General features: G+C 40.0%; 3 protein-coding genes across 6 annotated transcripts in view; 1 reads left to right on the top strand and 2 right to left on the bottom strand.

Annotated features, from left to right (window-relative positions):
- Positions 1-3,701, top strand: part of NEMF (nuclear export mediator factor) — a 53,425-nt gene extending 49,724 nt beyond the window's left edge. Inside the window, exons 29-33 of the mRNA XM_039217346.1 lie at positions 1,065-1,097; positions 1,917-2,017; positions 2,113-2,156; positions 2,237-2,316; positions 2,589-3,701. Of these exons, the coding sequence (XP_039073277.1) occupies positions 1,065-1,097; positions 1,917-2,017; positions 2,113-2,156; positions 2,237-2,316; positions 2,589-2,666 (336 nt within the window). The 3' untranslated portion in view covers positions 2,667-3,701. The remainder of the gene's footprint in view (positions 1-1,064; positions 1,098-1,916; positions 2,018-2,112; positions 2,157-2,236; positions 2,317-2,588) is intronic.
- Positions 3,702-3,882: 181 nt separating this feature from the next.
- KLHDC2 (kelch domain containing 2) lies at positions 3,883-15,798 on the bottom strand. The gene is made up of 13 exons (XM_039217348.1): positions 15,550-15,798; positions 12,472-12,551; positions 10,163-10,280; positions 8,274-8,389; positions 7,879-7,960; positions 7,628-7,711; positions 7,025-7,105; positions 6,894-6,952; positions 6,405-6,514; positions 5,947-6,019; positions 4,552-4,639; positions 4,399-4,451; positions 3,883-4,225 (listed from the first exon to the last, which is right to left on the bottom strand). Exons 1-13 carry the CDS (start codon positions 15,700-15,702, stop codon positions 4,102-4,104), a joined length of 1,221 nt encoding a protein of 406 aa, XP_039073279.1. The 5' UTR covers positions 15,703-15,798; the 3' UTR covers positions 3,883-4,101.
- Positions 15,799-21,670: 5,872 nt separating this feature from the next.
- Positions 21,671-27,877, bottom strand: part of KLHDC1 (kelch domain containing 1) — a 58,982-nt gene continuing 52,775 nt past the window's right edge. For all 4 annotated transcript variants that reach the window (XM_039217326.1, XM_039217328.1, XM_039217327.1 and 1 more), the window contains one exon: positions 21,671-22,416. In XM_039217326.1, the coding sequence (XP_039073257.1) occupies positions 22,230-22,416 (187 nt within the window). In that variant the 3' untranslated portion in view covers positions 21,671-22,229. The remainder of the gene's footprint in view (positions 22,417-27,877) is intronic.

Here is a 27,877-nt window from a genome sequence, read left to right as displayed (position 1 = left end):
CAGGTCATGATCAGTTTGTGGGTTTGAGCCCCACATCAGGCTCTGTGCTGACAGCTAGCCCAGAGCCTGGAGCCTGCTTTGGATTGTGCGTCTCTCTCTCTCTCTCTCTCTGCCCCTCCCCCACTCGCACTCTGTCTCTCGAAAATACACAAAAAGTAGATCTTGAAATCCTGAGCAAAGGATTTATTTTATAAAATTGGAAAAAAATTTACTTAGCCTATATTTTATTTATTGCAGTTAAAGCTTTGGTTAGAATTGTTCTGTTCAGTGAAGATACTGCTTACAGGGATTCTAAATGTGTTACTGTTTTTTTCTCTGAACAGTGTTATAACTAAGTGTGATCCTCAGATTTTTTTCACTGTTCTCCTATTTGTAATTCAGTAAACTCATTAATATTGAGGTATTACAAATCATACATAAAAATATCTACTTAGAGATCATCTAAGGAAAGCAAACAAAATTCAACTTCTGTTTTTATTTTTTTATTTACGTATTGTGTGGAGAGAGTCCCAAGGAGGCTCCACATGGTCAGCACAGAGCCTGATGTGGGGCTCGAGCTCATAGCTGGTGAGATCATGACCTGAGCTGAAATCAAGTGTCAGATGCTTAACTGACTGAGACTCACAGGCACCCCTAAGCTTACCTTAATAGTGAAATTTTTTTCTTAGAACTATTGAAGGGAAACTAAAAAATAAAAGTTCTGTTCACCAGGATTCTCCCATTTTCTTTTGGCAAACATACGAAATTTAGTTGTCATTTTAAATTGTCATTCTACATTTTATTTTATTGTTTTAGTAAATAATCCAAATGAAAGTCCTTTTTTTAAAAAAAACTTCAGAGAACAATCCTTTTTCTCTTTGAATGACATTGCTCTCCAAAATACTAGATGCACAAATTAATGCACTAGAGTTTTGGGACATTGAAGAACACATTCTTGGGGTCCATAACCTGTTGGTTCAATGTAATAGTCTTGTATTAATATTTTTTTCTTCTCATAGTTTTTAATCATGTTGAATTTCAATTTAAGTTATAGCTGACTTTTAAAATTTTTATGTTTGGAGCAGGAGGAGCAAGATCTGGATCAACAGGGTAATGAGGTATGATTTTGTGCTGGGGTCCCTACTGTGACACACTCTGAATACAGTCTAGCTCCCAGAACATTTTATAATACACAGTTTCTAACTAATTAAAACTTAAAGGCTAGGACAAGATCACAGGCCCTAGATTCCAACAGTCTGGGTTTGAATCCCAACTTTGCTAAATAGAATTGCAGCCTTGAATCCTTGTTTATTGTGCTTCCATTTCCTCATCTCAAGAGTCTGGGTAATTGTCCTTACCAGGAGAGAGTTGTTTTGAAAATATACATGAAGCATTTAGAGAAGTCCATGACACATAGTAACACTACTTCAGCACCAAGCATCTTATCTACGTTTATTCATGTTGCTAAATACGGCTAATCTTATAGGCAGCCCACCAAAGGGCAACTCTACGAAGGCTCTAAGATTCTTCCTTAAGAACAGGCAAAAATGCCCAGGGGCTGAGGGGAATGGGGATAGAAAATCCCCTCTGGTCAGGAACTACCGGTTTAGCCAAAGTATTAGTCCCATTTCCAAGCAATGGATTTAAATCTTTGTGGTCATTATTCTACATCATTTTTAATCCATAGCAGTTTTCTGCAATGAGTACTGTTACCCAACAGGTTTTTTCTCTTTTTCTCTTGTATGTATTTACAAGTTTTTGAAAATCATTGAGAATAATGCTATGGGAAAATTTTTTAGTAAAGAATGTTAAGTATAAATACCATTGGTCTTAAGACTGTAGGTCTATCAGAAAAAGATAAAAATATGTTGAAGTATTAGTTTTCCTTTTTTAGGACCAGTATGCATTTTATGATTGTTTTTGTTTTCCCCTTTTAGGAAAATCTCTTTGACTCTTTGACAGGGCAGCCACATCCCGAAGATGTATTACTGTTTGCCATTCCAATATGTGCCCCTTACTCCACCATGACAAACTATAAGTAAGTCATCTTTAATTTACTTAAAGTAGCTCAATAGTGAGTTATGAATTGTTTTGAAATCTCTATTTAGTAATACACGTAATTCCTTTTTAAAGATACAAAGTGAAACTTACTCCTGGAGTTCAGAAAAAGGGAAAAGGTATTTAAAATTTTTTTCAGTTATGATTTTCAACACTTCTTTGCTGAACAGAAGTAGATTCTTGTATTTTCTATTTACAGCTGCAAAAACAGCCTTGAATAGTTTCATGCATTCCAAAGAAGCAACAGCAAGAGAAAAAGACTTATTTCGCAGTGTAAAGGTAAAGTATTCCTCCAGAAGTCTGGAGGTTGGTGGTGCAATTAAAAATGTTAGCAGTTATACTTTTCTACTTCTGGTTCTTTCTTTAATACATGCCAAGCTGCAGATCTTGTTCTGGTAGAAACTGTCTTACTAGAAGCAGTAAAATAAGATCATTTCAGTTGAAAATTTTGGAAATGCCTGCCTTTTAACAGCAGAGGACACATAATTGTCATAAAAGAAACAGGACTACCATATAAAATTTGAAGATACTCAGCAATTCTCTTTTTTTAGGACACGGATTTATCAAGAAACATTCCTGGCAAAGTCAAAGTGTCTGCACCCAATCTTCTGAATGTAAAAAGAAAATAGCTGAAATCCTAAAATATTTGAGAAGAGCCAATTTTATAGTCTTTTGAAAGTTCAGAGATGAAAACACCATGTAACAAGACTTCCGCATTTAAATATGAACTAAATATTGCCTTGCTATATTCGCCAAAAGGACTTACTGGTTTTGTTTTGTTTTTTCCCAGTTTTATAGAAAGGAAACGCTATGATAGGATTTCCTAAAATATTTGTGGACAGTTAAATGCTAATTGTATACAGCTGTAGTTATTCTACATTTTTTTAAAATTTTAGGAGGTTAATACTAAGTTTTCATTTCGTGTTGTAAAGGAACTGAAGTGTGCAGTGGCTCAGTTGCTTACACTGCTGACTTAGCCTACCGTGCATAGCGTCTCAGAGCTCTGTTACTCACAGGCCAGTCCCAAGAGGTTTTGTGTGTTCTGGTGCGCTGGTGGGGGCTGGGGGCAGTTAAGTAGAGGCAGAAGGTTTCCAAGACTTAACCCTAAATGCTTGTCAAAAAATATTAGACCAGATTTAAAATAGACGTAATTCAGCCTAAGAAATAACACCTAGAAAAACTGGTATTGATCATTTCCATGCATTTATACTTCACTTTTCATCCTCATTTCTTCCTTGTAACCTCATTCAGTTCTGTACCATTTTATTTTCTACCTCTAGTAATTATCAGCATGTTACAGAGTATCTTAACCTAGGATATCGTAAGTGCACTTTTAGGCTTAAGACTCCTGCCACAGCTTTCTTCTTCTGTCTCCTAACGAATGGAGAATAAAGTCCTACATCATTTCCATTCTTCTATGAGCTAAAAAAACCCTCACTTTTTAAATGAGTAAACAATGGCTACCTATAGTCAATACGACCACTTGCCCCAGCCCCTATACCAAAGCATTAAGGTCAAAGTACTAAACAGCTGTTGGTCCTTCCAGAATTTCTTTTACCAGCTTAGTCCTACTGATGATGTATTTCCATTTGAAATTAATGTAAAAAAAAAAAAACAAAAAAACAAAACCTTGTAATTGCACATATAGCCAGTGTTGTAAATACAACATAACAGACTACTCTTGCTATTTAAAAAGTGTGTATATATATATATATTAATTTAAAAAGATAACATCACCATTTTGATAGTGATAAGAATAACTAGTATAATGTTTCTATAGCTATATATGCTGAAGTTACCAAAAAGGAAATCTAATAACCATTCCTTGGGGTAAAAAGCCAAGTATTATTTTCTTTTGCTTTAATAGAAGACATTTACTGGTGTTAAATACATTTATTGTAAACTTTAGACACAAAAATAGGTTCTCTAGGCCATTCACATGCACATTAAAACCAAAAAGCTGCAAACTACAACAATGCATATAATTATACAAACAATGCCACTCTCTGATGTTTACAGAATTGCTGTCCATGCAAGGTGATCAGAGGCATTATCTATGAAGCCTTAAGATCCAGAAGTGTTGTTACTACCAAACCTCTGATTAACACTGTGAAGTAAGTGTTTTGGAAGGCAGTTCCACGAGTTGGCTAACATTTCTTTAAAGCAAATGACTGCTTCTAAGCTTAGCCTGAAAGTGGACAAGAGAAAAATAAATTTACTGTTTTAGAAGTACATTAACTTGAAGAATTAACCAAAAAATAAACAAGCCCACTTTGTTTAAAGATTTAAGTTCTCTATTAACCTGGTTTTTCAAGAGCACTAATTTAAAATAATCTGAATACTAAGTAAAAAGTTACTTACCTTACAAGAGATTTTGGTTGAACTGAAAATATAAGTATTTCATTACTGTGTGCCTGAAAAATATTTAATGAAGAACACATTAAAAAGTAAGTACTTCACAAGTCTCAGAATAGGATGAAGTGTCCTTTAACACAGGGTAGTAAGTATACTTACAGCTCTGTGATGGACAAGAAGGTTATTGGCACATCCACCAAAAACAATGACTTCTCCTTCGTCACTGGCACAAGCTGTGTGCCATAATCTATATTTAAAACAAATGCTTGAGTTTTAAGTTACCCAAACACCACGTTGATAATTTATACTACGAACTGAATGATGAAATAAAGACTAGACATTTTCAGTATAGACCAAAACCTAATGCTGAGAAGCAATCATCTTAAGTCAAAAGCTAGAAAAATCAATTAATGTCTGTTTTATCTGGATATTATTTTCTCTCTCTGTTCCACCCCAAACTTCTGCAATGAGGGGTTTGAACTGAATGATCTGTTCTCTAGGTCTTTGTTAGCAATAAAAATCTTACAGGAGATGTGTGGTACATGCCCTCTCGATCTTCTTTTCATAGGCAGGGCCAGTTGACTTTAAACACTTGAAGGATGCTGTGAATCTGTCTGACATACTCAAAGTATCAGGCCTGGTAATTCTATGGAAAGAATTTTTGTGCCAGATGAAGCCTTTGTGGCATAAGTGTACTTAAATCCGAGGCTTGTGGGGAAATGCAGGCTGACCTACCTACGTATGCTTTGAATACCAGTTGTGATTCTGTCATTTGCTTTGGCAGTTTTCTTAAGAATTCTTGAGATTAACAAAAATAATAATTCTTTTTTGGGTGATTTAATACTTATTATACAGTGCTACTGCAACTCTAATAGAAAGTTCTGGATTTTCCCCCCATATGCATTCTTTAAGGTTTTGAAATTCTCTCCAGCTTTGTTTTTTAATGACAAACCTAGAAACAGCTCAATCTAAAGAGCTTGATTAACTACATCAATTTTATGATAAAAACATGAAAGTCAACATCCAGCCCTGTTTTTTATGCACCATGAAAGCATTGGTTTTCTTTTCTTTCAAAAGGTCATGATGTTAGGGGTGCGTGGGTGGCTCAGTCTGTTAAGCATCTGACTCCTGATTTCGGCTCAAGTCATGACCTCATGGTTCCTGAGACCAGGTCTGTATGTGCGCACTGCCAGCACAGAGCCTGCTTGGAACTCTCTCTCTCCCTACCCCGCTCATGCTTAGACGGGTGCTCGCTCTCTCAAACATTAAAAAAAAAAAAAGGAGGGGTGTATGATGTTAAACCTTAGTGAATGCTAGTTATAATAAGAATGGTGGACGTAATGCAGTCACAGATTTCTTCAGTCATTACCAGTCTTGTACATCTTTTTTTTTTTAAGGTTTTAAGTAATCCCTACACCCATCGCGGGGCTCAAACAACCCTGAGATTAAGAGTCCACATGCTCTACTGACTGGCCAGCCAGGCACCCCCAGTCTCCTACTGAATAACTGAGGTCCATAAAGATGTACAAGAATTACTTTTTAAATAGTTTGTACCTTGGCTTTTCAGCGTAGGGATGATTAAACTGTATCCATTCATTTTTACTGATGCAGTAAGTCCAAGCATCACCTGATTGAAGCAGAGAAAGAAGAGCCATGAAGTATGTTATTTTGTTAATGGGACAATGATGTTTAAAGGGCACAGCGTTAGCAAGAAAAGTAATAGACTGTGAGGAGAAAAAGTATAAATCCTTGTTTTTCCCTGCACTTAACCAAGTAAACCCTTTGCAAGTCACAACCCTTCAGTGGGGCTTTTAAGGGCTGCACTGGACAGAATAGATCAATGTTATAGTATAAAAACAATTACAGATTTGTTATAGGATCAAAAATAATAAGCAAACCTTCCAACCAACCCTATAGCCCTCTTTACATCTAAAATAGAATTTTTTCCATATATATATATGTAAAACATATGAACGATATATAATGATTTCTTATATTTTCAAAGGACTTACTTAGTGGCTGTTTATCAGTGGTAAAGCCTCCAAAGAGAAAGAGATGATCTGAAGAAACTGGTGTTAGTGAATGCCAAGATCGGCCAACTGGGCATATGCCTTGTGGAATTCTGAAAATAATAGCTAAGTTACAATATCTGTGTTTAAATGCCACTGTTTAACACAGAAATATTGCTATTTTTTTGAAAATCTATATAGAATTTATGAAAAGAAACTTTAAAAAGGCTTCTTGGTATTAATAGCTACATACTTGGTATTAACTCTGTTCTTAGGAGGTTAGTGAACTTCAGACCTTTTCAACAAACACTGAGCACATGCTGTATGCCAGGCACAGTTATGGGAACAGGAAATCAAAAAATAAAATTCCTTCTTTAAGGATCTAGAGATTTTTATTTAAAGTCAGTTATATAACGTACTTGCTTCAATTTTCTGTGCTAACAGAAGAAAAACATTAAAAAAATTTTAGTAATTATCTAAAGTGGTACATACAATTCATTCCACTCCCATGTATCCAGATTAAGACAGTGAAGATCATTCATTCTAGCATCCTGAAAAAGGATAATTGAGTAATTATTGTGAATGACTCATAAGCAAGTCATTGAAACTGTTCATATACTTACTCGATATCTGCCTCCAAACACAAAGCCTTTGTTTCCAACTGTTGCACAGGCATGGGCAGCACGAGGTGAAGGTGCTTTACCCTATAAAAGTCATAAAAGCAATTTTTTAAAATAAACACCAGAGTCTCTCTGGATGTGGGATGAGGATATGCAAGACACTTGAGCTTAAAGGCTCAAGACATCTAGCAGATGTCTAGTCAACAGCAGTACTAACCCAGGGAGCTGTAATTTTAGATTGTTGAGATGTATTACTGAATGCACTAATTAACAGAATGTTTTATTTTTTTTTTAAATAATAAAATGTAGCACATTATAGGATACCTGTGTCAGAGGAAAAAGAAATCGAATATTTGAGTAACTTACAGTGTAGTGCCAAGTCATTTATTTAGTTATAAGCAATACCCCTTAACATCTATGTGAGAGTAGATGCTGGCTTAGACCACACATTATACTTTTCTGAGGTATGGACTCCTTAGAGAATAATGAAAACAATGGATTTCCTCTCCAGAAAAACAAGAATGAACTGTCAATTTTACACCTCCCAATTCCCTCTCTCCTCCAGGTAGCCTTACTTTAATAATTCATTATTGTTCAGTAACTCACAGTAGTTATAGGCTGACTCCAGATAAATGTTTCGGTGTCTAAAATATGTACATGATCATTCCATCCTCTTGGGTGACTTGAATTCTACAGAAAATGAGTAAGAATCTGAGTTATTTTTTCAATATAATACAAATAATATTTGTAAAATTATATCCTTGTCTGGTTTATGAAAAAGGTAAAACAAGACTAACACAAGATGTATTATTTCAACATACTAAGTAGACCATATACAAATATGAAGCTTCACTTACCCAAAAAGATGTTTCATCAAATTCAAAAGTTCCCAATACTTTATCTTCAGGTAAATATCCATAACCTCCAAAAAATATTAACCTGTTTGATAAAAAAAACAAGACACTAGAAATTCTAACACCCACAGGTTAGGAATGTACAAGAAGTTTTTCTTCTATCATGGTAGGAATGGAGAAGGCATGCTTGAATATATGAAAATACTTATTCACAGAATAATGCCTACTATGCCTAATTATGTCTTAGGTGTTAAGTGCTTTGATTTATTAACTCACATAATCCCCATATGGGCCCTAGAAGTTATGTTCTAGGGTTACAGTGTTTATGGGATAAGGATACTTGAATGGCAAAACCACTTTGCAAATAAAACCCCAAACCTATGGGGCTGCTAACTCACTTGTTTTTATATACCCAGACACCAAGTTTATCCTTTGACGATGGAGGAATTCCTTGGCAATCAATCCTTTCCCACTGTAGTACTCTGTCTGTAGACCTTGAATCCAGCATGTAAAACTGTCAGAAACAATGGTTTCAGTTAGATTTGGTTATGCAAAAGAAATTCAACCTTGGCACTTAATTTTGTTGTGATTTATGGTAACAGGAACGTCATCTAATTCAGTTCTAAAATTGACTATAGACTGTTACTGGCCCAAATCTACATAAGGAACTTACGCCAGAATATAAATTACCTAAGTCACTAAGCACCCTGTTGAGCTCACTTTTTTCCAATAGCCACATTTTTTTTGGATGAAGGAATAGAAGTGCATTGTGCCTTACATAGGCACTTTGAGTTATTCTAATCTATGGGTATGACCAAAAAATTCAACTAAGCAATTTCACTTTCAAATTCAATTTAACAAACATGTCTTAAGTGCCTACTTTAGGAGGTAAGGCTGAATCTTAAAAGATTAAGTACTGGTCTATCTTTTAAAGGGTTCACATCCAGATACTTGAATAAACCTGGTCATTATATATATCTTTTTACTTCTCCTAAGACTCCTAAGCCTCCTTTTGATCAAACTTAAAATACTCAAGTCTAGCCACCTTTCTGTCCATCCCTAAAGCCATAGCTTTCTTTCCCAAGCTGCTTCACGTTGTGTCAAAGTTCTCTTTCTCCTCCTTGGGCCTAAAAAACACAGGGCTCCACTACAGCCCGTAGCAGTGCCTCACAAAATCATTTAGGCACAGAACCTTTTCTTCACAAAATCTTAGGCAAAAGCCTAACTGAAGTAAAGCTACACTTGTTAAGATGGATCACTAGGGGGGTGATCCAGAGACTGCCTAACACCAGGACTCTCCTCCCACGGGGGTTCCAAGGCATCTCAGAGAAATCCCTAGAGATCCTAGGAATAATCTGAAACTGTCACCCACAAGCTCCAGTCACACCAAACCACTTAGCGCTTCCATGAACAAAATTGGCTTATACCTCTGCCTCCTGATACTGTTATCTTGACTACCCCTTCCAGTTATGATTCTGTTCAACCCTCTTGGGTAAAGACTTTCCTTACTCGCTTCTTCCATCCTGCCAAACACAACGTCAAGGATTCTTTTTCAGATTTAACAATATTTACTGAGCTCTTCTACTATGAGCCAGGCTCTGTGTATCTCCTTATATGCTACTGGAATCATCTACTTATTATGTGTGTCCCCTTTAGACTATGAGCTCCTAGAGGCGGGAACTGTATCACTGCTCTCTGTGTCTCCAATGTCTAACCAAGTGCTCAGCATATAAGGTGCTAAGTTGCTAAATAAATTTATTAAGAGATTCCCTAAACCATACGCATCTTTCTCCTTGGTATTTGTGTCTTACTGGCCTGAGAGAACAACTGTCATCTTTTTCCTATTTGGAAAAAACACAAAGTCTGAACAACAGTATCTTAAGGTACCATATTACGGGAACTTTCCTATATAGAATTTTGTCAGTATTAATTTATCCTTATAGCCAAATGGTGGTCTGTTCATTTTACCCTGCTTCTCATGACTGCATCTTGTTTTCATTTGGTTTACTAATATTTACCTAACCCCCAGGGTTCTAACAGACCAAAGCTGCAAAGGGCACAAAGAAAAAACATGAGATTACTGCAACCAAGTTATCAAAGTTGATTTTACAAAAGGGCTAGAGAAATAGGGACTGGTAGACAAAATATTAAAATGCACATTCATACCATTATCAAGTACATACATTTTTTAACCGGGACAGGAATAAGTGTGGGCTAACTTTAGAAATCGAAGGTTGTCTGAAAAAGAGTAAAGTTGCCTTAAACCATAATCCTTAGAAACACTAACCTTATTCGTATTGCCTCTTGAATGGTGTCCTCCAAACAAGTAGAGCACCCTGTCCACACACACTGCACAGCTTCCTGACATAGAAGGAGGAACATCCCCTTCTGTGTTAATTTTTTTCCTGAGGGCAAAAAGACTGAATGTAAACGTTTCCCGAAAGAGAAGACATGCACAAGTTCCTCATTTTTCTTCTATCCCCATAATAAAGGGAAAAAATAGAATGGGCTGGCCGGCTAGATCATGTCTGGGCTCTCATCTACGTCTAAAAGTATTTAAGAATGAGTTCCTTCCTCTTGCTTCACCCATTCCCCAGGCAGCCCCAATGGACCCCACACACAGGGAGGAGACGCTCACGAAGCCCAGTGTTCTAAAATCCCGGGAGCAGACCTTTTATGTTATTTTATTGACACAACCATAAGTGGCTTATTTTGGTTTTGGGTCGCCCAGGGACCTGAAAGGAAAACTTCATCCCACTCCTGACAGATTAATTGAACAAGTGTGTTTTATTTAGTCACCTTTATAGCCATTCAAATGAATCTGATTCAAACTTTAGGTAGGACTACAGGCACTTAGGTAATACTTTCTATAGGCCAGGCACTTGTGTGAGTGGTTTGCGTGCTTTCAATCATTCCGAATCTAAAACTGAATCAAAAAGGCCTAAGAAATTTACAGTTCAGAGTATTAACAGGATTAGGATCTGCTCACTCTATCACTTTATCTATGTTAAGCTTTAAGTTTGGCAGGCTTAGTTTTACAAATTCCTTATGGAGCTCAATTTTTTAAAAAATATGTAGAATTCCCCTATTAAAGGAATGCCATTATAAATGTCTAGTTCTCTAAAAATAAACAAATGATGTAACAGCTCAAATCAACTTTTTAGTTGAAAAAAAATTTTTTTTAATGTTTTTTTATTTATTTCTAGGAGAGAGAGAGACAGCGTGAGCAGGGGAGGGTCAGAGAGAGAGGGAGTCACAGACTGAAACAGGCTCCGGGCTCTGAGCTGGCAGTCAGCTCAGAGCCCGACGCGGGGCTCGAACCCACGAACTGCGAGATCATGACCTAAGCGAAAGTCGGACGCTTAACCGACTAAGCCACCCAGGCTCCCCTAGTTGAAATTTTTTTAATGTTTTTTTATTTTTTTTATTTTTTTTTATTTCTGAGAGAGAGAGAGAGAGAGAGAGCATGAACAGGGGAGGGTCAGAGAGAGAGGGAGACACAGAGTCTAAAACAGGTTCCAGGCTCTGAGCTAGCTGTCAGCACAGAGCCTGATGTGGGGCTTGGACCCATGAACTGTGAGATCATGACCTGAGCCAAAGTTGGATGCTTAACCGACTGAGCCACCCAGGCACCCCTGAACTTTTCAAAATTTTTAATGTTTATTTTTGAGAGAGAGAGAGAATGCAAGCAGGGGAGAGGCAGAGACAGAGAGGGAGATGCAGAATCTGAAACAGGCTCCAGGCTCTGAACTGTCAGCACAGAGTCCAAAGTGGGGCTCGAACTCACTAACTGTGAGATGACCTGAGCCAAAGTTGGATGCTTAACTGACTGAGCCATCCAGGGGTCCCATTTTTAGTAGAACTCTTAAAATTCTGCCAAGAGCCTCTTTGAGTACCACTGTCACAAGACTGGCAAAAGATCCTTTTCAGAATATCCCCAGTTGTATGGAAGGCAAAGTTCTTTTTTTTAAACAAAACACACTATTTTAGAGAGACCTGTATAGAAATTTTAATGTTAGAGCTCATTAAAATAAAACACCACCTTTATTTCTAGCAGATACAATCTAGAAATTCTTTTCTCATTTTCCATATAACAGAAGATACAACATGGTGAAAAAACATATATGGGACTTTTATTATTACATTTCCATTCCAGAATTGGAAGCCTCTATCTCTTTATTTTAGTATTACAATGATACTACATGGAGCCCGGAATAGAAGTTTCTTCAAAGGTCATTAAAGCACCAAGTAGGGGCACCTGGGTGACTCAGTCAGCTAAGCGTCCGACTCTTGATTTTGGCTCAAGTCATGATCCCATGGTTCATGGGTTCCAGCCCAATGTCATCACAGAGCCTGCTTGCGCTTTTCTCTCTCAAAATAAATGAACTTAAAAAAAAAAATCACCGAGTAATTACTGAAGAGTTGCTAATATATGCTTAGCAGCTAAACTGAACTAGTAGAAGGCTGATTTTAGAACATACAGATAACTCTCCTCCTTCAAATAAAATAGTTTTATTTACTGGAATGGGTTTTACAGAGTTTTTGTTTACAACCTTACTTGAATTTTTTAGTCCCCCTCATAATATCCACAGTTACCATCTTCCAGTCTCCATGTTGTAGATCCATAGTTCTTCTCTAGGCAGATAAAAGTCATATAATCCTCTGACTTGATTACTCTAAGAAGAATAAAAAAATACAAAATATAAAAAAAAAATTGGTATTCTAAAGACGCACTACTGTATATTTTTTCATATCTACCTTGTTTGCAATAGTTAATGAGAGGAGACGTTAAATAGGTCTTACGATACAATTCTGTTGAATGGACGATGTTCTGCGCTCCAGGCCACATACTTAATACAGATGACCCTTAAGTCAGGTTTTTGACACAGCAGGTGCAGTGCTGCACGAAGTTAAGTCTCTGGGAAATCTCTAAGGTCACATTATTCCTGAACAGACCACACCCCAGGTTTCAGTTGCAGGACTTCAGGAGAGGTTAGCTGTGCTGTGGTTTGCACACTAAAGACGGTTCTGTGCAAGTGCCAGGCCATTTTCACTAACACAGGTCATTTTCTAGCCATTTTTACTCTCATCTATCCATTCTCTACCAAGGAACAGGGAGGGCAGAATTGCGAGCGGGCAGTGATTCAATCAATATGCAGAATCTTCTGTTCATTGTTCTGCTCCGTTTCCCTTCGGATAGTAATTCTTAACAATGAGTTTACCATATACCAGAACTAGTGGAGTGCAACCAACAGATCACTTTCTTTAAAAAAAAAATTTTTTTTAATGTCCATTTTTAAGAGAGAGAGCCAGAGCACAAGTGGGGCAGGGGGAGAGGGGGACACAGAATCCAAAGCAGGCTCCAGGCTCCAAACTGTCAGCACAGAGCCTGACGTGGGGCTCGAACACAGGGACCACAAGATCATGACCTGAGCCGAAGTTGGACACTCAACTGACTGAGCCACTCAGGCTCCCCAATGGGTTACTTTCTTTTAATCCTTGTAACAATCCTAAAAAGTAGTTGAGATTTCAAGAAAACCGGTTTTTTAGAGAAGTAAGTAATTTGCCCAAGGTTACTTGGCAAGTAACTGTGGAATGAGGATGCTACCCTCCTTTCCCTGAATTTGCAACTTCAATCACTGCCTGACCTCCCCAGCCTTTGAACCTCCCTGGCCACTTTTTGAACAATGTCAACATACGGTAAACAACAGCAGTTCATGGAGAATGGGTGTCAGAGTCTAATAAGCTTGGCTATTATACAGTATTAGAGCAGGTGGCCACATAGACATTTCTCTTTCTATCCCACCACTTACAAAGAGAAGGCTGGAAGCAAGACAGCAGGCTGACCCTGGGTAGCTCAGCCTGGTCTGAAGAGGAAAAGGGACTATTGTGTGGGAGGCTAAAGTTTATTGCCTTCAAAACAATATCCAAGGGCTTGTCGGGGTTCTAGCCAAAATACTGAGGACAGCCTGTTTTGGAACCACTCACCCACTTCACTGGTCATGCTTCCATCGTGCCTAAGTCCTAGGCATCCAGGGCCTCAAACACCAACAGAGACCTTTGTTCCTGGGGTGCCTCGGTCTGTTAAGCATCCAACTTCGGTTCAGGTCATGATCTCACCTCGTGATCTCACAGTTAGTTCATGGGTTTGAGCCCTGCTCTGCTGTCAGCACAGAGAGCCCAGTTCGGATCCCCAGTTGCGCCTCCCCACCTCCCCCCCTCATCCCTCCTTTGCTCTCTCTCAAAAGTTAACATTTTAAAAAAGGAAAGAAAAAGCAAAATCTTTCTTCCTGACAATCCTCGCTCTCCCCACTCCCCAAAGTCAAGTCCCATTCCTGCAATGCTGATTTTTACCAAAAATTATGAATATGTAGTTTAGACCAAAGTGTGACTAACAGGTTAACTTTTCTCCAATGGATTTACATTTTAATAAAGGTCACTACATAACTGCCCCTTCCTCCTACCAACTACTCTCCTCTAAACAGCTATTCATCGGGTGCTGAGGAAAATATTGCAGATTAATTAGGACTGGCAAAAAAAAAAAAAAAAAAAAGCTTTTGTGGTTCAACTAAATTAGTCAGGACAGCTATAGCAGTTTATCCCATCTTTTTTTTGACAGTCATCTCAAAAGTGGTCAGGTCAGCTATGGCCAGGCAAGAAGCTAAAATCTATTACCAGAGTCATAAAGTCAGTCATCAAACACACAGGTGTAGTGGACCAGATTTCAAGCAAATGAGGGCGGGGAGATAAATGTTAATAACAAAAGGCACTAAGAGAGTCTATTTTGGTAGGACTGTCTCAGAGCCACCCCAGCAAACGAAATAAGCCAATTCTAGGATGCGGAGTGTGACTGGGAAGCTCTAACAGCAAAACAGCAGGAGAACTAGAGAACAGAGTTTAAACACGAGACACCTGGTATCAAGAAGCCAGTGGTAACAAGAAATGCAACTGGCTCTCAACTGGTCCTATTCACATTGTTTATAAATAGGGGCTCAGGGGGTTGAGCTGAACTTGGTAGTTAGAATTGTTGCTGTTGATTTTTTTTGTTTACTGGTGGAGCCTTTAACGTTAACTTTCTTACTAGGCGTTTCCTCTGAAAAATGTCAACCCTTTCTCAGCTGAAAGCAGAACTGCCCTGAAATGTTCAAACAACAGGGCGACAGGCATCGGCACAGGTGTAGCTAGGACTCCCGAACCGGCGGGAAGGTTGAGTAAGGCCATCCCTGCGGTCTTCGAGAATTCCAGGGAGTCTTCCTACACGCCGATTCCCACACAAGCGAGCAAAGGTATCCGTGGGCCGAAGCAGCCCAGCTCCACAGGATAAAGTGCTCTAAGCGGGCCGAGAAATGGTAAGAGTGACATCACACGACGTCACCTCTTACCCCCACCCCCTAGCCTTTTAAAATAAAACACGTCTTGGAGTCTTGCGCCGCCCAACGTGCCCTCCCCCAAACAACGCTCCAACGTCCACAGGGCCCGGGGCCGCCGCGGGCCCCGCAAGCAGAGGGCTGGCGTGACAGCAGCCCGGGAGCGCCGGCGCGGGTCGGGGCGCCGGTGAGGAGGCGCCCGCTCGCAAGAAAATGCACCGACGGGCACAGTCGCGACGCGGGGTGGGGGCGGGGGCCCGCCCGCCGACCCGGACTCTGGAACCGGCGCGGCCGGCCGCCCACTGACCTTGTAGCCGCCCCAGACGAACATGTGGCGCCCGTCGCCGACGGCTACGTGGCCGCTGCGCTCGGCGGGGCAGGCGAGCTCCACGGACTCATAGCTCTCGTAGGCTGGCCCTGGCAAGTCGTCCGCTCGCATATCCTCGTTGCCATCAGCCATCTTGAGGCTGCACTTTTGTTCACCAACAATCCCCACAGCCGCGCGGGGAAAACAGACAAAGGAAAAGGAAGAAATGGCACGGCAGCGAGGGGCGAGCAGAAGGCGGCGGCGAAAGGGACGGGGTTAAGGCCGTCCGCCGGCCGTCCGCGCCCTCTCAGTCCTCCACAGCAAGGACAGCCTCTCCGCTGTCTGGGCTGCGCTGCGGGGTCGCGGGCCGGGGGCGCGGCGGGGGGGGCCCCGCCGGGCGCAGGGCGGAAAGGGGGTCCGCTTGGCGCCGGGACTAGCTTGCAGCCGGCCCGCCCCGCCTCCAGCTCGCCACTCGCCGCCCGCCGCCGCCGGCCCTTGTTTACGCCGTGGCCAGAACCGCCCGTTCCGCTGACGCCGCCTACCGGGCCCCGGAAGCGCAGCCGGCGCTCAGCGCCCCCAGCGCCGGGTCCTCCCGCCGCCGCCGCCGCCGCCGCCGCCGCCGGCCTGGGCCCCGGTGATGCGTTGACCGAGCACCAGACACGCTCCGAGCGTACTTGCACGGCGGGCTGAGAAGGATTGAGAAGGATTGTAGCCACCCACTCGAAAAAAAATAAAATAAAATAAATACCGAGAAATAGTCCCTGTGTGGTTGAGGAATGTTCTCAAAGGGTTACAGTCTGAAGAAGGGCAGTGACATTGCTCGGTGAGTTTCTGGTGTCAGCTTCAACGAGAGAGTCAATGCCCCGCCTTGCTGTGTCCAGGAGGCATGGCACCAGACCCTCCGCACGGGTGCGCGTGGGGTACCCGACTTCATCCACCCGGCTGTGCCCACAGAGTCCAGGCACCTCTGCTCGCCGAGCTTCGGCAGAGAGCTTAATTTAGTTTCCAAACCCAGTCTGGAAAATTGTACTCAAAAAGTATATCAGAAACCGTCATCGCACAGTCCTTAAGGGAGGATGGCAAATTTTGTTCACGCAGATACTGCTTCGTTACATTTTATTTGATACATTTCAATTAGGTCAAGAAAAAATTATTGTAATCTAAACTTGATTCCTCACCTGTAAATTAGGGTTGGCCCACAATACATGTTAAATCCATAATGTAATGGTACCACTTCTTAACTTGGATGTGTTCGGTGAGTGGAGTGTGCTTCATTATCCTGTCTCTTCCCCATGTTCACGCTGCTACCACTACTTGGAAGGAATACGTTGAACATAACAGAGACTTTCCTCACTCAAATTTTCATAGCCTACAGCTCCTTACCTACTCACTGCCCATGTTTAGAATTCTTCAAAATTTGTGGGATGGGTGAAAGCCGAGCTTAGTGGGACATTTATGGCATTGAATGGATATGCATATTCGAAAAGATTAAAGATGTAAAATCAACCTTCCTAGTTTTCATCTTAGGAAACCAGAAAAAGAAGAGCAAGTTAAATCCCAAGTGGAAGAAAAATAATAAAACTTTAAAGGCTCTATCAATGAAATTGAAAACAAGAGACAGAGAAAACTAAAAGCTGGTTCTCTGAAAAGAACAATAAAGTCAGTAAGCCTCTAAGCCAGTTTCTCTAAGGAAAAAGAGAAGACACAAGTTACAAATGTCAGAAATGAAATAGGGGACAGAACTACAGATCCCATGAACATTAAAAGGATAATAAAGAGGGGCGCCTGGGTGGCTTAGTCGGTTAAGCGTCCGACTTTCGCTTGGGTCATGATCTCGCGGTTCGTGGGTTCGAGCCCCGCGTCGTGCTCTGTGCTGACTGCCAGTTCAGAGCCTGGAGCCTGTTTCAGAGTCTGTGACTCCCTCTCTCTCTGACCCTCCCCTGCTCATGCTGTCTCTCTCTCTCCTAGAAATAAATAAAACATTAAAAAAAAAAGGATAATAAAGAGATCTTATGAACAACCCTACTTCTATATTTGATAACCTAGATGAAACGGACCAATTCCTTGAAAGACACAATCTGAGAAAACTCACATAAGAAAAAATGGACAATGAGGCGCCTGGGTGGCTTAGTCGGTTAAGCGTCCGACTTTCGCTTAGGTCATGATCTCGCGGTTCGTGGGTTCGAGCCTTGCGTCGGGCTCTGTGCTGACTGCCAGTTCAGAGCCTGGAGCCTGTTTCTGAGTCTGTGACTCCCTCTCTCTCTGACCCTCCCCGCTCACGCTGTCGCTGTCTCTCTCTCTCTCCTAGAGATAAATAAAATATTAAAGAAAAAATGGACAATCTGCATAAGTCTATATTAAAGAAATTGAATCAGGGGCGCCTGGGTGGCTCAGTCTGTTAACCCTCTGACTTTGGCTCAGGTCATGATCTCACAGTTCATGGGTTTTGAGACCTTTGTCTGTGCTGACAGCTCAGAGCCTGGAGCCTGCTTCAGATTCTGTGTCTCTCTCTGTTGCTGGCCCTCCCCTGCTCTGTTTTTCTCTGTCTCTCAAAAAATGAATAAAAGGTTTAAAAGAAATTTAAAGAGGTTGAATCAATAATAAATAACCTACCAAAACAGAAAACAACAGGCTCAGATGGGTTCACTGGTAAATTCTAACAAACATTTAAAGAAGAAATATCAATATTTTATCATCTCTTTTATAAGACAAAGAAAACTTCCTAACTCATTCTGAGGCCAGCAGTATCCTAATACCAAAACCAGGCAAAGACATCGTAAGAAAATGACACACCCATATTGCTCATGAACATAGATGCAAAAATCCTCATTAAAATATTAGTAAATCAAATCCAAAAAATTAAAAAAGAATTAGACACCATGACCAAGTGAGACTTACCCCCAGTATTTAAGGCTGGTTCAATATTCAAAAATCAATGAATAGAATCCACATCAAAAGGGTAAGAAAAATCAAATTATCATTATCAGTAGAAGCAGAACATTATTTAACACCCATTCAGGATAAAAACTCAGCAAACTAAGAGAGAAACTTCCTCAACTTGATAAAGAACATCTATAAAAACCTACAATTCACATCATACTTAGTGCTGTGAGAAACTCAAAGCTTTCCCACTAACATCAAGGCAGGGATGTCCCCTCTCACAACGACTACTCAACATCATACTGGATGTCCTCACTAGCGCAGTAAGAAAAAGAAATAAAATGGTAAGGAAGAAACAAAACTTTATTCATAGATTACATGATTATGCAGAAAATCTTTTTAAAAAATTCTCTGGTTCAGTCCAACAACTGTATATTATTATTCAGTGCTGCAAAGCCACGAGCCATCATTTCAAGCATGACAACATACACAGGACATTTAAATGCTTACTACTACTGAAATACACCAACCTGAAAAGGCTACATACTCTGTGATTCCAACTATATAACATATGGAAAAGGCAAAACTACAGAGAAAGCAAAAAGAGCCATGGTTGCAGGTGAGTGGAGAGGGAGAAATGAATGGGCAGAGCACAGAAGAGTTTTAGGGCAGTGAAACTATTTTATACGATACTGTAATGGTGGATACATGTTGTTATACATCTCTCTAAACTTATAGAATGTATACCACCAGAACCCTAATGTAAGTTTTGGACTGCAGGTGTGTCTGAGTCAGCTTGGCTGCTACAACAAAATACCACAGACCAGATGGGTTGAACCACAGACATTTATTTCTCACAGTTCTAGAGGCTGGGAAGTCCAAGATCAAGGTGCTGGCAGATTTGCTTTTAGGTGGGAGCCCTCTTCATGGGCTTGCATCCTCACGTGGCAGGAAGAGAGTGCGCTCTGGTCTCTGCCCCTTCTTATTAGGACAATAATCCCATCATGGGGTCATCACCCTCATGACCTCATCTAAATCTAGTTACGTCCAAATACTCCACCTCCAAATACCACCACATTGATTGAGGAGCAGGGTTTCAATATATGAATTTGGGGGAAACACACACATTCAGTCTGTAACAGGGTGATAAAATATGATCTTGCTATACCCACATACTGGGCTATATGGTGACCGCATCAAACTAGAAATTCCAATAGAATCACATTAATCCAATGAAAAAAAACAGGTGTGTGTGCGTGTGCGCGCGCGCGCGCACACACACACGGTGGGCAGGAAGCATTATGTTTCTAAAATTGCTTCTTGTGAAATTTTCTGAAGTCAAAATTTTAAGTTGTCAGACAGTATGTACAACCCTGAAAATTATTCTCAGTGAGTTTATACTATTTCTCTCTCACATACACATATGATACAAATAATGTATTAGTGAAAGCATCACTTTGTGCCTGGACTGAAAGTACAAAGTTCTAAAGAATACTTTTAAGCTTTTATCCAAAGGCTGATCATTTTTTAAAGGTATGTGTGCAAAGACATTATTTGGAAAAACAAAATGTACACTAACTTAGATGTGCTATTTATTATATCACACCAAAGATCATTAATACTGAAAAGAATCCTTCCTGACAACTGGAAGAATATCCTGAGAGACAAAATAAAGTTGGCTAGAAATCCTTCTTCCTTGAGAACCAGATTGGAAACCTGAAAAGAACTATCAAACTCTGTAGAATCATTTTTTGAACAGAGAGCCCGTAAGGGGAGTTCTGAGAGACAGTTCTGAGGCTGTCGCTGTCTTGAGCTCCTCTACACTCGGAGGTCAGGAGCACAGAACTTGACAGTAAACCAGCTGCTAGTGAGAAGTGAGGGATTAAGACTGCTTGGCTCTGAGACTTCAAAATGGGTTTTGCAGGCACCCAGAATTTCTACATCTCCTAACAGCAGAGAAACCAAACCTGGTTTAAGCCAACTTGTGGAACTTAAAGGTAAAGATCAGAATTTCTTGCCACTCCTGCTATTGAAGCAGCACAGTATATTAAGTCAAAAAAGAACAGCACTAGTTTTGTGTGCCACAGATAACAGATTTATCTTTCTCTTGATGCCTAAATGCTAGTGTATTTTGACAGGGGGTGAATCCAAATTTAACATTCCAAGTAAACCATTTGAAACCAGAAGTGCTTTTCTAAGAGGCTAAAGAAGGTGTCTGCCTAACCCAGAATTTAAATTCCCATCATCCACACTTCAAAAGATGCTCATTCCATTCAATGTCATTCTATCTGAATCCCATAGGTTTTCAGATTTTTTTCCCTTAAAAATGCTGATAACAGAAGTCCATAGTAATAATTACTTCTGGGATGTATATTGCCTGTGAGATTCTTTTTCTAAATCTATTTTCACCCTAAAAATAGTAAAGAAAAAAAAGAAAGAAAGGAAAAAAACAAAAAGAAAGAAAACTTACACTGAAATCTTGTTTGCACAATCAACTCTAATGACTGGTTCACACTAACAAAACTAGGAAAATAGTGTATCTATAGAGTTTGTATAATAAATAAAATGTAAGCACAAAGTATTTAAGTACATAAATAGAAGCTTTACACATCCAAAATATGGTACATATATATAAAATATATCTGTAAAATTTAATGAGATACTACAAACTAGTATAATTACATTATAAATTATATATTTCATATAGAAATATGTTCTAACATTTTAAATTTTAGAGATAACTTGGTGGTGTTAGGGAGAATAATTTTATATATTGAGCTTTTTAATAATTCATTGTTATTAATTATTCAATGGAAGGGTATAACTGAGAGTATGAGTAATTTCTTAATTATGGCAAAAGTACTAGCTTAAGGAATATAAATATAGTGTACCACTTCTGTATAGGTACATAATACTGAAAATAAACGGGAAGATCACATATTTCCTTATGAGCCAAATAGCAGGGTTTCTATAAAGACAAATTACTAGGATACCATCCCATTTCATTACTTGCAGAAACTACTTTAGAAGTATTCTTCCAGGACAAAAGCATATTTTACTGTGACTCAAAAGCTAATGGATCTACTGCTTCTTCATATTTCAAAGTCTGTAGAATAAGGTAACCTCCACGTTAGACACTTTAAAACATGGTCTTTATAAATTTGGATAAACTAGTATCTTAGGGGTAATGGAAAGACATTGAAGGCGTTTATTCTGCTACTCAAATAAAGCTGAGGAGAAGTTAAACAGCGAAGCTTAATAAGAGTTTACTAGGTAAGTGCTAAACGGTAGGAGTCCAATATTTAATCCATATCAGCGACTGCCTATTTTACCATTTTGCTGAATCAGTTATTGAAGGAGAAATTTTTAAATAACCGGGTTATTTAATGAGAAGTTTTAGATAATTTTTAAGTGGCTTGAGAGTCCATTCTTTCTGAAAGTTGATGTATAGTATTTTTATCTATTATTATGTTGGGGGATTTCTGAAGTCCTTGGGCTAATTTCTCATTCTCCTCAAATTCATATAAACTTTCCAGTGACGAGTACACAGTGAGTTAAAATCTCTTACAATTGCACATTCTTTCAGAAAGTATATTTCTTCCTGCAGCTAATTAGCAAATTAATTTACATAGATAAATATAAATTAATCTTCCATTAACATCTTATTCCCATATATTCCATGTCCTATAATCACTTGAACATAGCATTTTTGTTTCAAATTTTATCCTCTAAATAAAGCCTCCAGCTTGGGGGGGTAAATATGCAGTCTGATTAAAATGTTTACACATACTACTGACAAGTTAATTGCTACTGATCCACTGATACTTATTTTCCGTTTCTTCTTTTTGGGTTCTTTGTTCTTCCCGGTGATTAGCTGCAGTCCAAAATGTTATTGTTTTGAGCACTTGTTGCAGAAGTTTAGGAGGTAATAAAGATATCTGACTTTCTAAAATTATAGCATTTTTACCAATGCAGTCAAGGCATGACCTGTAAATAAAGCATTACGGAATTATTAGTTTTTGAACCTGAACTTATAAAATATGTATAGGTAAGTATTCTTAATAAAAATCATTATAAAATGGTTACACGATAATGTGTTTCCTTTGTATTGGTTGGAACATGATAGGATGTACGTTCTTCCCAGAGCGCCACAATAATTGTGTATTTTTATAGCATCGAGGCCGTATCTGACCTAAATCCCATGGAAACAGACATTTCAATGTACCATGCACCATGCATAATGTTATTTAAACAGAAAAGATTCAGATTTAATTTCAAAGCAGGTTAGTCTGTAGCAGACCATTTTTCACTTATCTTCCTAGTCCAATGACCAGCTATTCTTCTCTGAGAACTGTCCTTTTCTCCCATCGCCCCAAGATGAAGCATCTAACATCCATTTTTATGCCACGTGACCCAGTCCTCCCCATCCCCGCCTATGACTCCCTACACTGGAGCCCGTGACTTGGTGACTTACACTGCCCTCAAGAGAGCAGGTCTGGGGAGAGGAATGGAACAGCAATGCAGAAAGCGCCAATGAGAGCCCACCTGAGGTTCTCTCCTCCTGGGGGTCTGGGCGCTCATTTTTTCCCCTCTGATTCTACCACCAAGTAGAGGCCTTCCAAATACAGCTCCCTTTTTATCTTAAGCTACTTTGAAAAAGTTTCATATTTTAATTTTTTTTTTATTTTTTTTTTTAATTTTTTTTTTTATGTTTTTATTTATTTCTAGTAGAGAGAGAGAGACAGCGTGAGCAGGGGAGGGTCAGCGAGAGAGGGAGTCACAGACTCTGAAACAGGCTCCAGGCTCTGAGCTGGCAGTCAGCACAGAGCCCGACGCGGGGCTCGAACCCACGAACCGCGAGATCATGACCTAAGCGAAAGTCGGACGCTTAACCGACTAAGCCACCCAGGCGCCCCTAAAAGTTTCATATTTTAAAACCAAAAGAAACTTGATGAAGAACCATCAAGAAAGCATCTATTTTGGGGCGCCTGGGTGGCTTAGTCGGTTAAGCGTCCGACTTTCGCTTAGGTCATGATCTCGCGGTTCGTGGGTTCGAGCCCCGCGTCGGGCTCTGTGCTGACTGCCAGCTCAGAGCCTGGAGCCTGTTTCAGAGTCTGTGACTCCCTCTCTCGCTGACCCTCCCCTGCTCACGCTGTCTCTCTCTCTCTCTCTCTCAGAAATAAATAAAAAACATTAAAAAAATAAAGCATCTATTTCAACTGATAAGCTTTACATAAAAAAATGTAAGTAAATCTTTTTTAAAAGTTTTAAAAACAAATTCACTTGATTCTGCTGTAGTTAACCTCAGTTGTCATTTTTACGAGGATTTATACTCTAGATTTTTATATCTTCCATACTTTCAAGAAGACTTTTCTCTCTGTGAAAACTCTAAACAAAGGGAGCAAAAACGTACAGACACAAGAGACATACAAGTGAATGGCACGAATCTTACACTTGATGTAAATTTAACTCTGCCACTGTTATCACAACAGCCTCTGTGCCCTTTCCACCAGGGGGAAGGGAAGAGTCCGAAGAGGAGATGGAGTCTGCCATTGCTATTCATTCACTGACTCAACATTTATTCGTGTGCACTATTTAGGAGGAGGAAATCCAATATTGAGAAAAATCCTTTTTCAGCTTTCAAGGAGATTATGATTTAGTGAGGATAAACGATGGTGTGACTGGGATAACATGAAATTTCCTTGACGGGTACAGGGTTCTGGGGGAGTCAGACAGGAAGAATAACCAAGAGAACCACAGCAAGCTGGGAAACCTTCCAGATGGAATGTCCAAGTGGAGACCTGGAGTGTCTCAACAAATTGAAAGTATTTTGATAGAGGACACACACCTGCAAAGTCCTAGAAATGAGAAATAAGATCACAGAAACTGCAACTGAGTGGTTCAAATATAGCTCGAGAGTGCCGAGCGTGGGACATGGTCGGAAATGAGGTAGACAGACAGGGGGAGGCCCTGAACACCACGGTAAGGAATCTGCGGTTTGCCTAAGGGCAGTGGGAATCACTGCATGATCATCACAGCATAAGATGTGCACATGCCTTGATCCACCAATACCTCTTCTAGGAGTTTCTCCTGAGGAGATATGTAAGTTTTCCAAAAGCATATACTAGAATATGACACATATAATTTTTTATGATAGCCTCAAATTGAGATGTCCTAAATAAATGTCAATAGGCCAGTAAAGAAATTGTACTTCCATGAAATAAAACACGGCACAGCTGGTACAAACATAAATATAGGTCTATAAATCACTGAATGATTATATATTTACATGAAAGATACCCACAGTATGAGTATCAAAAGCAGATTATAAACAGGATGCATACTTTGACCCTTTATACACACACGGACAAATCAGCACACACATGCACATGTACTGCTCTCATTAAGGTTCCAGTGGCCTCTTAGCAAGGTTAAAACCACACAGTTTTCATTTTAAAGTGTGAAGGATGGGGCGCCTGGGTGGCTCAGTCGGTGAAGCATCCGACTTTGGCTCAGGTCATGATCTCACAGCTTGTGAGTTTGAGCCCCGCGTCGGGCTCTGTGCTGACAGCTCAGAGCCTGGAGCCTGCTTCGGATTCTGTATCTCCCTCTCTCTCTGACCCTCCCCTGCTCACGCTGCCTCTCTCTCTCTCTCTCTCTCTCTCAGAAATAAAACATTAAAAAAAATTAAAGTGTGAAGGATAGACAGCAAACTCTCAACGAAGATGATTGGGGGTGATGGCTCATAGGTGATTTATTTTTTACCATATTTTCATACTGTATGAATTCTCTTGGTAAATACATCTTATTTTTTTTTATCAGAATAAGCAGTAGCGGTATTTCATTTTAGAACTATGTATGTATCCAAATGTATGATGAGCATGATCCCACAAATACATTAGATCGTCCAAGTATCTTGAGATGAGGAGCCGCGTTCTATTCATCTTTGTATTTTTCCACTGTTTCAACACAGGGAGTGCTAAATGCCTTCTGACTTAATTTAAAATGTAAATACAATTTAAAATTAAAATAAAAGAAACCTTTTATTATCAAATAATTTAAAATAAAAAGATTGCTCTAGCTGCACTGTGGACCACTGGTTGTGGTGAATACACCTCACGCAATAATACCACTAAATTCCTGCTACAGTCAAAGTTGGTTTTTTTGTTTTTTGTATTCAAGTTTTGATGCATCAAAATGCGCCCAGCATGAAGAGGGTGTGCACGCATTCACAGAAGCACTGTACTAGGGGCACAGGGTGATATCAAGAAGTAGGACTGATGGTCACACCCAGTCCCAGCGCCAAACACTAGTCCATCCAGTCTGTCCTATGGCTCTCTCTCATTTCTATGCTGGTCCATCGTCCCCATCATTGTTTATCTTCCCTTCCGAACTGTGTGCTTTTTGGAACACCAGCTGTGTCTGCAAACACCTCTGCTTCCTCTGACTTCCTGCCCTTGCTTTAACTGAAATCTAAGGAAAGTGCTTAGCATGCAGCCTTCTTGAGAAAAGAGTGCAGCTTCTTCTGTGTCTCTGTTAACACAGTCCAGTAGCTACTTGAGTATTGTCTATTGTTGCTCCAGGATGCTGTCATTTCACCTGCAAGTGTTGCCCTCTGTTAACCTGCTCATTCTCCCCACCCTCCACCCCCCATCGCTGAAAACTCTGTGTGGAAAACTCTTTGAGTCTTTATGACCTCACTGAGGACAGATCTGCCTCTGAAACCTTCCGCTTCCAGATTCTCCTCTGGGATCACAAGCTTTCTATCCTTTTCCTATGTGCACTCCCTTCCGCTCTTCCCAGTTCTCCGGACAACAAGCCCCCTCCAGTCTCAGCTTCCTTTCCTACCCAGCCCGGCCCATCTGCACTTCATTCTCTTGCCAGAAACTTTAATCCCCTTCTCCACTGTCCTTCTGTCACATCACCTTGACTAACCTCCAACCATGGGGGAATTCAGTCAGCCAGCTCCTTTCCACACTGGCCACCAGCTCAGTGCAGCCACAGACAGGGCCCATCCTCCGATTCCCTTAGGTCTCAGCTGAGCCCCCTGATATTTGTTGGTACTGCTGTGTTATACAGCCCAGTTGGTTATCTTCTGGAAGCCACTGGCAGCAGAGATTTCAAATCTTCTCCACTCCTGTCCTCACCTCTCCTCTTTCTTACCTCACTACCAACTACGCTTTCTCAGCACCCTGCACCCCAGCCAACAAATTCATCTGCCTCTATATCCCTACTTTCTTCATTATTTTAAAAACATTCTTCCTCTACTCAATGACTAATTCAATTACCTGTTCACTAAAACCCACCTCAAGACCCAGATGCGCCAATTTTTCCTTAATTTCCTTGTGTTTTTTTTCCCTAAGTTTAATTTTATTTATTTTGAGAGAGATAGAGAGCAAGCTGGGGAGGGACAGAGAGAGAAGGAGTCAGAATCCCAAGCAGGCTCAGCACTGTGAACACAGAGCTCAATATGGGACTTGAACTCACCAACCCTGAGACCATGACCTGAGCCAAAGTGAAGAGTCAGAGGCTAAACCTACTGAGCCACCCAGGTGCCCCATTTTCTTGTGTTTCCAACAGCTGGTTCTTCTCCTCAGCATATAAATAAATACCATTTCAACAGTGAGAGGGTTAGGGGTAGCAAGGCCCCATGTAGTAGAAAATCCACATATAACTTTTGACTCTCCCAAAACTTAATTGCTAATAGCCTACTGTTGACAGGAAACCTTACCGATGACACAGTCAATTAACATCTATTTTTGTATGTATAACATAATTTGTTCTAATTTGTAATATGAACATCTCATTCCTCTGCTCCAAATTTGTCTATGCTTCTTGATCTACAAGATAATGTAAACTCATCTTCATGAAACACAAGCCTCTAGATGATATATGGTTTCTGATTTCTTGTCCAACTCCCCACCTTGTACTTTTGTCTCAGGAATTCAGTTTCCAGAACATACCATACTCACATATCTTGTGCTAACCTCCATGCAGTGCTTGTTCAGAGCAAATTGTCTCAAACCCTTCCTCTTCTGCAAAGACTCCCCTAACCCTCACCATCTTAACCACATGGACAGAAGACCTTTTCTCCACAAGTCAATTATCAACTTTGTGTATGTTCCTTCGTGTAATGTTCTTAAAGCAACATTATTTTTCTTCTATAGTTGTTGAAACCCTGCCTTCTGTATTACTAGCAATTTAAGGAAAAGATCATGATTTTTCATTTTATTTTATTTTATTATTATTTTTTTTTACAAATAGTTTATTGTCAAATTAGTTTCCACATAACATTCAGTGCTCATCCCCACAAGGGTCCTCCTCCATGCCCATCCATGATTTTTCATTTTAAAGCACAGTGCCTGCCCATGGTAGGCAGTCCAATATTGTATTTTTTGATTCCTGTATATAAGGAACTTGCAATCTACTTTAGGAAAGTAGTTCTGTT

The sequence above is a fragment of the Hyaena hyaena genome, unplaced genomic scaffold (assembly GCF_003009895.1).
Source record: "Hyaena hyaena isolate Hyena2069 unplaced genomic scaffold, ASM300989v1 scaffold_683, whole genome shotgun sequence".
Taxonomy (NCBI): domain Eukaryota; kingdom Metazoa; phylum Chordata; class Mammalia; order Carnivora; family Hyaenidae; genus Hyaena; species Hyaena hyaena.
This window is presented reverse-complemented; position numbering and strand designations above follow the sequence as displayed.

Bases quoted from the DNA above. Each gene is read 5' to 3' on its own strand.
- KLHDC2 (XM_039217348.1), bottom strand. From the start codon at position 15,702: ATGGCTGATGGCAACGAGGATATGCGAGCGGACGACTTGCCAGGGCCA. The intron at 10,281-12,471 runs GTAACTGTGGAT...TTTTGCCCTCAG, and splicing joins AACATGGAGACTGGAAGATG to GAAAAAAATTAACACAGAAG. The intron at 6,020-6,404 runs GTAAGTCCTTTG...TGCTTCAATCAG, and splicing joins CACTGATAAACAGCCACTAA to GTGATGCTTGGACTTACTGC.